The sequence below is a fragment of the Sciurus vulgaris genome, assembly GCF_902686455.1.
Source record: "Sciurus vulgaris genome assembly, chromosome: 1".
NCBI classification, from domain to species: domain Eukaryota; kingdom Metazoa; phylum Chordata; class Mammalia; order Rodentia; family Sciuridae; genus Sciurus; species Sciurus vulgaris.
In genome coordinates this window covers 150,902,685-150,914,955 of record NC_136461.1, presented here as the reverse complement: position 1 = coordinate 150,914,955, position 12,271 = coordinate 150,902,685, and the positions used below count along the sequence as shown (strand labels likewise).

General features: G+C 41.8%; 2 protein-coding genes across 7 annotated transcripts in view; one reads left to right on the top strand and one right to left on the bottom strand.

Moving 5' to 3' along the window:
- GDAP1 (ganglioside induced differentiation associated protein 1) overlaps positions 1-4,838 on the bottom strand; it is a 46,778-nt gene extending 41,940 nt beyond the window's left edge. For all 3 annotated transcript variants that reach the window (XM_079118305.1, XM_079118307.1, XM_079118308.1), the window contains exons 1-2: positions 4,723-4,838; positions 4,145-4,290 (exon numbers count right to left, since the gene is read on the bottom strand). In XM_079118305.1, the coding sequence (XP_078974431.1) occupies positions 4,145-4,153 (9 nt within the window). In that variant the 5' untranslated portion in view covers positions 4,154-4,290; positions 4,723-4,838. The remainder of the gene's footprint in view (positions 1-4,144; positions 4,291-4,722) is intronic.
- A 214-nt stretch (positions 4,839-5,052) lies between these two features.
- The window catches only part of JPH1 (junctophilin 1), a 76,144-nt gene continuing 68,925 nt past the window's right edge, over positions 5,053-12,271 (top strand). For all 4 annotated transcript variants that reach the window (XM_079150611.1, XM_079150610.1, XM_079150612.1 and 1 more), the window contains exons 1-2: positions 5,053-5,673; positions 10,815-11,574. In XM_079150611.1, coding sequence (XP_079006737.1) covers positions 5,295-5,673; positions 10,815-11,574 — 1,139 coding nt within the window. In that variant the 5' untranslated portion in view covers positions 5,053-5,294. The remainder of the gene's footprint in view (positions 5,674-10,814; positions 11,575-12,271) is intronic.

The following is a 12,271-nucleotide window of genomic DNA, read 5'->3' as shown; positions in this document are numbered from 1 at the left end:
TGATTAACATAGACATTAAGTTTTGAAAAGAGAGAACATGAGGGTGTTCCCCATATGTTACTTCCTCTGTAAAGAAGACAAGGTCTTATGCTTACTAGGAGGCCTGGGGCTGGGAGGGTCTCCAGGACAGTGAGAAACATCTGCAAGTTGCTTAGGAAAACATCTCCCATGCAGGGTGGAGGTGCTCAATGCTGTAACCACAGTGTGCAATGACAACTGGTAAATGATATGATTACCTCTGAAGGGCTTCCTCGGAACAGGGGATGGAAATGAATCTAACATGACTTTCCTACATACCTATATGACTACACCACAGTGAATGTCCACATTGTGTACATCCACAAGACTGGGATCCTAATTAGAATAAGATATACTCCATGTTGTATAAATATGTCAAAATATACTCTACTGTCATATATATATAACTAAAAAGAAAAAAAAAAAAAAAAAAAAGACTGGGGACTGGGCAGACAGATGTACCAGAAAGCTACTATGAAAAGGAAACTGAGTGCCAGGGATGGGGTGGCAGAAGTGACTCATAAGAGCCTCCAAGCAGAGTAGGGAAAGGAAGAGCCAGGAGAACAGGAAGGACATCAAAACAGTGGAGGCATTAATAAGAGTCGATGGGTTTGTTCAGTGGGAAAGACAAAAGAATGCCATCAAAGGGTAGAGTTATAAAGTTCCATGTCTTAGAACTGGTCTATGTCTGGGTCAAAGCAAGGTTCAGGCTGGATCTGGGAAGTGAACTTTAAGCAGAAGGTCATGAAGCTTCAAAAGGCAAGGTATTCTGAAGTCAGGATGAAGCTGTCCAGGACAAACAATGGCAAGGGACAGTGGACAGAGGATGAGTGGATAAGCCATCAGTCCTGGAAGAACATGGGGGAATGGCCTAGAGGAGATGTTGATAAGAGCAGGGTACCAATGGCGCTAGTGAACAGTTCAAGGTGCAAAAGGAGGTGCTGAGGGAAAAAATGAGGGTTATTTACTTAGTGGCTTATTATTATTATTTAGTTTTTTATCTCTACTGTCCAGTTGCCTAACATCTCTTCCAGTATATATTTCTCGGTTTTCTTTCTTTTTTTGCCTTTGGTACTGGGGATCAAATCCAGGGCTTGCACATGCTAGGCAAACGCTCTACCACTGAGCTACATCCCCAACCCAGGTGAATGTTTTGGAACCATCCTCTCCTAAAAAAATATATCTTTCCCAACCCCTGTAATTTACTCTTCTTCCTTCGTTTTGTTTTTTAAATTCTAGATAGTAGTATTCCGTTCGCCCAGGCAGCTACTGGTAAAACCTAAGAAATAAAAGTCATCTTACCACCTGTTCTCACTTTCTACCCAGCTCCTCCTCCCTGCACTCACCCTCTAACCAATAAAATAAAAGACTAACAAAGAACCACCTTCAGGGTATACAGACCTCAGTTTGAATCATCATTCAATCATTTATACCTTGAATAATCCAGATCACACAAATGTCCTGACCCTTTTTTCTTCTTCTTAAGGTGGCTTTAATACTAGTACTAATACCACACAATTATTATGAGATATTTTTTTTGAACTGGGGACTGAACCCAAGAGTGCTCTCCCACCGAAATATCATCCCCAGCCCCTTTTTATTATTATTATTTTTTTATTTTGAGACAGGGTTTCCCAAAGTTGCTGAAGATGGCTTTGAACCTCTGATCCTCCGCCTGAGCCTCCCAAATTGCTGGGATTACAGGTATGCACCACTGCACCCAATTTATTATGAGATTTACATGAATTACATGTGAAGAACTTAGTATAATATCTGACAAACAGTTGCCTTTAAGGAGGGATTAAAGTTCTGAAGACCATTAATTTTAGAATACTGTTCTTCTGATTTCATTCTGCCTGCAAAGCTTAGGACCATATTTCTTAATTTTTGTATTTACTTTGGGCAAATTTCTTAAATTTTTACAAACGCTTAGAGATTACAAATAACACATTTTATTTGATTTTATAAATCAAGCTAGTAACGTTAATTTTGAATACATGAAGTGAATTCAACTGTTTTACATGCTTTAATTCATTTCCTTAAGATAATAAACACCTAGAGATTAGCTGTTTTATCATTTGTAATTTTTTATTAAGAAGTATCAATTAGTTCTAGTACACAAATAAAATGAAGTAACCAAAATGCTCAGCACACCTTCATTTAAAAAATAAAAATATCATTCAATTCTAAGCAAAACATCTTTACCAACATGTTGTTAACTGAACGTATTTACACTCAAAGTGGCTTACCGTTTGTTACAAAAGTTTTTAGAATGAAAACATAATGGCTAGGTTTTGAGCATGGAGGAAAACAAACTGTTAGAGTGGTTGTTGGCCCCTGGGCTTTAATGACCTCCCCCATCCCACCTGTCACACCAACATTCACATTCTCTTCTTACTAATCCCTCCTTAAAGCTAAATTCAACTCCCCCTTATTCAGGGCAAAGGTTCAGCATGAGAGGGAAAATAAGGACATTACTAACCCTGAGTACTCAACTGCAGTGTTGTTCTACTGCCTTCTCTCTGCCATCATTCTCAACTCTTCCTTTTCCTACTTCTCATTGCCAGTCTTGTCCAACCATTGACATGGAACCTGAACGCTTAGGCTAAACAATACATCTGTGTAACAGAGGACACTTCCCCTGTGGTTGCAGTAAGTAAATGGAAGCATGGCTTATATGGTTACTTTGCCAGAAATTGTTTCAACAGGATACCAAACCTTTCTTCCATGAAGAAAGTCATGGGCAGAGTCAGGTTAGAATTTAACTGAAATTTAACAGCACATATGTGGCGGAAGGGTCTCACTTTTAATTAAGGCTCTTTCCATGGAAGGAACCAAGGAATGACCACGTCCATTATCCTACCAAAATCTCCATGCTCTATTTAGATTCATGTGCAATACCATCCTTTGCCCTTCTACCACAAATGGACTAGCTATCCATCTCAGAAGCCAGAAACCCATTCTGTGCCATATATTCCAGAAAAGTTCTCATTTGTGTGAGAACTTACAAGTCCTAACACACAAGCAGGGCCAAAAACAAACAGGCAAAAAAAGCAAAAGCTACTATGAAGAAAGCCCACTGAAAAAGGGAGGAAAAAAGAATAGCTTGAGCAACCACATTGTTTCTCCTATCAAACAGAACCTCAGAATAGATGGGAATGTGTCTAGCTCCCAATTATGGTGCATCCCATAACAGAGAAATAAAATTATGGCTCAGCTGCAAAGCTCTGGGCTCTCTTTTCCCAGTGGCCTAAATCAATCCCCAGTCCAGAACAAGATGCTGAGTGAGATGCCTAATTATTTCAGGCCACTAGGGTAAGCACTATTCCTGGCAACTCTGGGGGCAGCGCCATGGATGAGGGTTTCTAATTCTCTTTGGTGATTTGGTCAGTGTAAACTGAGATTTTTCTTTCAGTCTTTCAGACACATAAAAAGAGAAGATCAGCTCTACTCCTATGAGAGACACAATCAAGGTCAATTTTAGTTTCTTTTCTGTGCAGGAAAGTCTTCTATTGCCCTGCTGCCTTCCTGACACCTGTCCTTACTTTTTTTTTTTTTTTTTTTTTTTCTGCTTATCAAATACCTAGTGAGAGGTATTTGGCAGATAGCATTCTGGTCCTTGTCCAAGGGCCTCTCAGTCTAAGGAATAACAGGAGTTGCCTGCAAGGCAGTTTTCCTGAGAGTCAACCTAAGACCCTTGGCTGTGAATCTGATTATTTTAAGGGTGAGGTTGAGACCAGTTTCTTCTTAAAAGAGGCAATACTGACTGCTTCAACTTGTCTATTACCAAATCTCTAATTCTTGGCTGGGCACTGCTCTCACAATATACCCAGTTATTACCTAACATAGGAAAGACAAATCTAGTTATTTCTATTCAGAAAATGGTGAAACCTTTTTAAAAGTTTAGGGGCTGGAGGAACAGCTCAGCAGTAAAGCACCTGCCTCATATACATGAGGCCCTGGAGTTCCATCTCTCCACCTCAAACACACACACAAAGTTTAGAAGAGCTATCTTAAAATGAATTCAACAAGGCAGTGTTGTAGCTGGAAAGTGGATCAGCTGACACCTGTCCCTGGTTTTGTAGGTCACAGCCTCTTTGTTAGTTTAGAGCAGTGTTTTACTTACCATGTTCATCCTTGAAAACTTCTATTTACTTTCTTAAACTGTGCATACCACTGGAGAGATACGAGGTGTACGTTTCAGGCACATATACAACACATACAGACTGAGTCTTCTGCCTGTTGGGTACACAGCTCCAGGATGAAGGATTTCTAAGGTTTTGAAGAACAACAAATGAGGCATTAAGGGAAGCAGGCTCTATTGTAATAGAAAACATCCTGTGCCCCTCTAAAGATAGCTTTAAAACCTCTTCTTCATTATTACAAATAAAAACAACCAATTTATCCTGTGCTTTTTCAAACTGCACGGCTTTCCCTCCGTATCTTCATTAAAGAAATGCAAATACATGTGCTTTGAAATGGGTAGGTGTAAAAGAACATTCTGCACAATTATATCTAGGCTGCCTCAGATTTATATCACATGCATACATATATTTGGAGGACATTAATTCACAATGACAGCTGAGCATGACAAATGCAACAGTACACAAGTTGGAATGCTGGAAAAAAATGCAACTACAAACCCCATGCAGACAAACACACATACAATGAGTTTTCCCTCATCACACACGTGGCCGCACTTACAGGAGCTTAAGCACAATTGAAAAACCCCAAACACCAGAGGCTCCGGTGCCCGAGAGCTGCCCCCACATATGGTGCCGCGCCTTCATCTACAGGCGTGATTGTCGCGCGTCCCCGGGTACACTTGCCCTCCCACCCGCATCCCACTGCGCGAACACACGCGCGCCCGTCCGCCGGCTCCCGGGGCTGGGGGCAGGGCCCGTGGGGCGGGATCGCCGCGGGGCCGGGCCTCGGCGCCCGGGGAGGGGACGGGGGGCGGGCGCGGGGCGGCGCCCGGCTCACGTGGGCGGGCGGGAGCAGCTGAAGGTCCGCTCCGGAGCCTGGGCTGTCCTCTCGCGCGCGGCGCTGGCCGGGGCGGCGGCGGAGGAGGAGGAGGAGAAAGGCGGCGGTGGCGGCGGCGAAAGAGGAGGGGAGGACGGGGGCGGCATCGGACTGGAGCCGAGCGGCGGCGCGAGCTGCCCGGGGCGCAGTCGTGAGCTCGCCCGCCGGGCTCCCACCCCCGAGCTACACCCTGCCGTGCCCAGCTCTGCCCGCGTCCGTGCCCCCGCGGGGAGCGCGCCGGGGCTGCCCCCCGAATGACGGGCGGAAGGTTCGACTTCGACGATGGCGGCACCTACTGCGGCGGCTGGGAGGAGGGCAAGGCGCACGGGCATGGCATCTGCACGGGGCCCAAGGGCCAGGGCGAGTACTCGGGCTCCTGGTCGCACGGCTTCGAGGTGGTCGGAGGCTACACCTGGCCCAGCGGCAACACCTACCAGGGCTACTGGGCTCAGGGCAAGCGGCACGGGCTGGGGGTGGAAACGAAGGGCAAGTGGATGTACCGGGGGGAGTGGTCACATGGTTTCAAGGGGCGCTACGGGGTCCGGCAGAGCCTGTGCACCCCCGCTCGCTACGAGGGTACCTGGAGTAACGGGCTGCAGGACGGGTACGGCGTGGAGACCTACGGGGACGGAGGTGAGCGGCGTCGCGGGCGGCTCGGCTGCTCAGCGAGATGGTGCGGTGTGCGTTGCCCAGGCTGTGGGGAAGCGGGGAGGACGCGAAGCGCACATGTCCAGAAACCCGCCAAAACACCTGGGGAAGCCTCCCACCCACTTCCCGCGCCCTCCCTCCCCAGGGAGGGTGCGTTGGGACGGGACTGGTGCGCGAGGGTTTAATCTGACCCCGTTCCTGAAGCGGGCTATGTGTCCACACCCCGGAGAGCGAGGCGTGAATGTACCTGGCCGGCGCCAGCGCTGCACTGCCACCAGGAGGGAGCGCCGCCCGGGAGGGTTGGGCTGGAGAGAGGACGCTGTCACTTGAGCCCGTCTCATTACGTTCTTGATCCCTCCCTCTCCCGGCCGGGTTTGAAATCACCACTCCGGTGGAGTTAGAGCGAACGCCCTGGGCTGGTGAGGCTGCCGGTCTGTGCTGACGGCTCCTCGGATTGGTTTCACGTGGAGTCTCGTATTTCGCATTTGGTCCTCTAGTAGCCTAAAGATAGAAGTCAGAACCCCATAACTAGGATGTTGGGGAATTGAACCTTATTTAGGGTGCATTTGGAAACGTCCTGGTTATGGGAGCGGAGAGGCCACCTGATGCAGGTGGGATTCAGGGGGTGTAGGTTTTTCTATCTAGTTTTCTTTGATTTCCTTAAAGTACTGGTTTTTGATCAAAACAACAGTAATCTTTACAGATTGTTGGACAAATTACTAGGGAAATACTTTAGAAATGGGCAATGAAGTTTCCATTAAAAAAAAAAAAACAATTGAAAGTTGTGTTGCTATAGCTGCAAAGTTAGCAACAACTTTGCTTCTGAGAATGTCATTACTGATCACTGACTTACATCAAGGTGTATGACCTAAACAGTATTCCTGACTGTGAACCAAAATCACCTTATTTTAATATTTAACAATATTTGCGAAAAGACAATTTTGTATACGGTAGGACAGAAGTTCTTTTTTTTAATTGGGAAAAATATACATTATTGAAACAGGTGTCAAAAGTTGAATTTGTATGCATAACAAAGATGAACGTCTAATGCAGTGGCAAGGTACATTTTCTGATAATAAACATGATCATATTTAATTGGAAAGGATTGTAGGAAGGGATGTCACCTTTTGGAATTAAGCTGCTCAGAGTTGGAGGATATTAAAGGGATCCAATTAAAAGTTTCTCCAGCCCACTGCAACCCCAGTTATGCCATTGCTTATATAAAAGCTTATACAATTTGTACACTTCACTTACTCAGAACACTTGGGCTGTGTTTCAAATGCAAAACAGCAGAATGGTAGGATTTGCTAAAAAGGACATCTTTTCATCCTACAGTATAAATAAAGGATATGGTTCTCATGAATCAAAAGAAAAAAACGTTAATACTCTTCTATGGGCTGTATGAGTCCTGAGTTCCATAGTAGTTAATCAGGGCCCTTAAATGTTCTCAATGGATATAACATACCTTGGTTGACAGCCCTATAAATGTTAATTTGTGACTGGATTTTTTATTGGAGGCCCTCATTCTATATAAGTAAATTTCATGCTCAAAAGTGGAATGCAAAATTTGTTTAAAGTGGACATTATTTTATAACCCTTTAAAAAATCTCAATAGTTCTCTCAAGTTTTAGGTTAAAAATAATCTTCTGAGGTCATTAGTCATTAAACAAAATTTCTTGGTTTAGAGTATTTTTTATACCTGGTAATCAAAATATATATATAGCACACTAGAAACTGTCCATGTGTTGTAGAAACCCAAGTCTCCAGAATGACTTTATGAATGATCTTCCTTCTGTTTAATAACTTAAAAAAAAACTTAAAATTTGGTATTGCCATAGTACTGTAATTTTCTTCCAAAACCCCCCAAATCCTAATGTGCTACAATTAGGAATAAAAAAGCTTAAAAGTCTCTTTTGAATGTCAACTCTCTGCTCTTGACTGTATGTTCCCCCCTCCCTCAGATGTCATTTAGAAAGTTTTTAATTGTAAAGTGGTCTAAATGGAAATATATTGCTATAACTTATTTTGGGTCAAAATAGGAGTTATCACTTTCCCTCTTCTAAAGATGAGAGTTAACTTACTTTTGCCTCCATTCTCTGTACCACCATGTAGTCATTCCTGTACACCGTTTATCAGATTTAGGTAAAATCTAATTCCATGTATTTTGTTGTGACATTAAACTGAAGGAGAAAGGAAGTAGTGATTCCACCTGAGAAGTAACAATTTATTAGTGAAGTATTGCTGATATAGAAAACACCTTGAATGTTAATTAAGAATAAATTAATATCATACTCCTGAAATCAAATCTAGTTTCTTGTGCAAATTCTGATTTGCTGTACTGGTTTTTTACCTGTCATAAAACTATTGAAAATATCTAGGAATACCCATTATTTTGTTAACTATCTTTGTGTTTGTAGCATATAAACTTAAGTTTGGCACAGTTCATATTTGACTGAATTTCATTCTGAACTGGATGCCTTCCACTACAAGATTGTGCAGTTAAAACAGCTAGATCTAAAAAATCAGTTCCAAAGTGAACACAATTTAAAACAAAACCTGTAAAAATAATTTTTACACTTGTGATATTTGCATCTCTATTTTAGGAATCAAGAGGAACTAATTACAACTTTATTTGAGCAGCAGGAAGAAGTTGGAACCCACCTGCTTTATAAAGAAATAGGCCCTTTTTTTCCTAGGTTCATTGACTAAACTAAACCTATTTTAAATTTCAGATGAACTACTTGCAATTTGACTGTAAAATGGTTTCTAGCAATGCCATGGAAGAATTCTTTCATACTGTGATTTTACAAAATAGGAGGGGATTGTGGCCAATGCCTCTCTTCCTGCCCCCCTCCTTATTTGACAGTTAAGCAGAGACTCACACTTTCTAATGATTGCTGTTGCCTTAAACAGTGGATTTTCAAGCAATACTTCTTTAGAAATTCCAAATATTGATCTTATTTTGGAGATACCCAGCTTAAGGAAACTAGCTATTAATTTCCATCAGTGTTAAACATTTACCAAGATGCTTGTTTTAAAAAGTGTAAATATGTATTAATATCAAACAATATTTTTATAAATTGTCCTAGCAAAACAAACTTATGTAGAAAAGTTAGAAGAATATGATTATAGCAATTTTAAACCAAGCAAAATATTAAAATAAGGTGGTTTGTTTTAGTATTATGTATATATCAGGTTATATAACTTTTATCCTAGAATTTACATTTTATCTACATAGGCAAAGTCAAACTTGAACTTTCCTAATTCATTTCCCTTTCCTGTTGTGGCAGTGTTTAGAGATTGCCAATTTTCAGTAGGAAGCGTCTCACCCTACGATGTTATACAACTCTTTTTGGGTTTATTCTTTTGAGAAAGCTGAGGCCCACCCATCCCTTTAGAAATTCATAGATGTTAGGTTAAGACCACGTCTACACAGAATATAATATTTGCAGTACCAGACCCACTTAGTATTCTGTTATTGCTCTACTGTTATCTCCTTATGTGATGGAAATATGTCAGAATGACCAGAAATCAAAGGTAGTCTTGGAATTGGCACCATTACAGTTTTAGCTTTTAAATGCAATGAAATAATTAGCCTTTTATACAAATCACTAACATTATTACTCAGTATATTAAATATATCCCATCTATTAGAAACTTGTGCATGGTAATATAAAATGCAAAGGGCAGGATAAAAATCTCCATACTCAAATAGAACAAGGTAAAGACAGATCATAATCAGGATTTATTTTCTAAGACATTGTAAATTGTTATGAATAATAAACACAGAAATAATTACATTTAAAAATTTCCAGATTGCCGATTTTGAAGGATACTATAATGTAAAATTTTGCTTTATTTAAAGAAAATGACCTTGACTTTGAAAAGGAAATTCTAAATTCCTTAATCAAATCTTCATTTCTTAAATATTATTTAAAAATCTGAACCAGGTTATTTAGACATTTTTAGTTATTTAGTAGAAAAACTTAAAAACTTCAGAGTTTATTCTATTTCTAAAAAAGGAAATAATATTCATTGAAAAAGTGATCTGGTATCAACAAATTTAATGGATACTCTCAAGTACACCTTTTCTCAAGAGATGAAGTCCATGTTAAGAGGAAGATTTCCTCTGGCGTTATCTTAAGTTTTTCCAATGCCAATGGGAATATTATTTTCAGCCACAATATTTATATAGTCATCAAACACCCAGCATCCACAGGACACATAAGCCAGGATTTGGGAATTCTGTGGTCCTTTTTGAAGTAATTCCTGCCCTCAGGGTGCTTCCAGTCTGTGATGTGATTTACACTGCACTGGCAAAGGCTAGGTAAATCTATAAAGAGAGAGGCCAGGAGAAATGGGTTTAGCAGGTAATGTGGTACAAAACTTGACCTTTTCACTTGGAAGTGCAAAAATGTTAAGCAAATTGTTCTTTTTTCTCATGGTGGTTTACTATATTCAAGATGGATATTGCATTTTTCAAGTCACTGGGCTCAGAAAGGTTCACATGAACCCAAATGTTAACTTTATATATTAAATGGTTTTCCCTACCCTAAAAATACAATGCTGAGTGTGAAAGAAAATCTGTGACCATTCGTTTGACAACCCATGTCCCAAACATTCAGATTGTGTTAGTCATTTTAAGCCTTCACGCTTGTTGGAATGTTATACTAACATAGACCTAAGTCATTTTTAGAATTTTTCAGCTAAATTAATAAATTAGAATAAGATTCACAAATAGAACCCATTTCATCTTCTGTTGCACTGCCTTCCTATGGAATTTTTGATGTATTAATTTCAAAGAGGAAAAGTTGTAGCCTAATGTTTGCTCTATTTGTATTAGAAGGGAATGGTTTTCACTGGTAAAAATTTTAATGAAATTTAAAAGCAAAAATTATCTGACTTTTGGAAAATTCTATACAGTTAAAGTCCTAAGGTCAGAATCCCAGGGCTGAAATTCACAAGTGGATGAAAAGTATCCCCCCAGGGTTGACTTGGAAGTGTGTGCTGTTTGATGTTGATCTGCCTGCCCTGCGCTCTGCGTTCTCCTAGTGTGCCCAGTGCTTGCAGGTGTCACACCCTGTGTACCCTTGACTCATGCTGTGCTTTCTGGCGGTCTCTCCAAGGTACCTACCAAGGCCAGTGGGCCGGAGGCATGCGGCATGGCTACGGTGTGCGCCAGAGCGTGCCCTATGGCATGGCCACGGTGATCCGCTCGCCCCTGCGCACCTCGCTGGCCTCGCTGCGCAGCGAGCAAAGCAATGGCAGCGTGCTCCACGACGCCGCGGCCGCAGCCGACAGCCCGGCTGGCACCCGCGGAGGCTTCGTGCTCAACTTCCATGCTGACGCCGAGCTTGCCGGCAAGAAGAAGGGCGGCCTCTTCCGCAGGGGCTCCCTTCTCGGAAGCATGAAACTTCGCAAGTCCGAATCCAAGTCTTCCATATCCAGCAAGCGGAGCTCAGTCCGCAGCGACGCAGCCATGAGCAGAATTAGTTCCAGCGATGCCAACTCCACCATCAGCTTCGGCGACGTCGATTGTGATTTTTGCCCCGTGGAAGACCACGTGGATGCCACCACCACTGAAACCTACATGGGTGAGTGGAAGAACGACAAGCGCAATGGTTTCGGCATCAGCGAGCGCTCCAACGGCATGAAGTATGAAGGCGAGTGGGCAAATAACAAGAGGCATGGATATGGCTGTACCGTGTTTCCTGATGGCTCCAAAGAAGAGGGAAAATACAAAAATAATATTCTGGTCCGTGGAATAAGGAAGCAGCTTATACCAATAAGAAATACAAAAACTAGGGAGAAGGTGGACAGAGCAATAGAAGGCGCTCAAAGGGCAGCCGCCATGGCAAGAACCAAAGTGGAAATAGCAAATTCAAGGTATGTAAATGCAAGGTGGGTGGTTTTGCTGAGTCTGGTCATTCAAAACACTGGAATGCTTTGTAAGTCTGCTGGTGACATCACAAATAGTTTTCTTCACTTGCCAAAAAATTCAAAGGTGGAAATGATCCCAATAGAATAAAAATCAGAGATGTAGATGTACCAGCGATGTTTGAAAATTTCCATCTCCAAAAAATGCTGGGTTCATCATACTCCCTTTCCTTTCCTAAATTACTTATTTAACAATATGGGTGTAGTTCACTCAGACCCTATGTACGTCTTCCTGAGTCCAGGAAGTTACCTTTTTAAAAGACAGACTTCTGTGCCTACAGAGAACTCAGTGTTTTGTGTGCCATAAAAACAGTATCTCTTCACATAGAAATATACCTAGTATAAATGTGTAGTTTTATTCTAATGTTTGAGTTGTACATATGTACAACTCCACCTGTAAAATTATCATAACATAAATTCAGTCTTTTTATTGAAGTCTTATAGGCAAAATTGGTTTTGAGAAAGCCACAAAGATCTAGGTATGGCAAAGGTAGAAAGTTGCGTGACAAGATATGGTGTCTGTTTTAAACAACAGAGCTTCTCTACATGAGAAAGGCAAAGAGACAAGGCTTATAAAAATGTCCACATTCTGTGCAGGAAAGATTAGATCATTGGTGTATTAAAAGGAAAGGGGTGGGGGGAACTT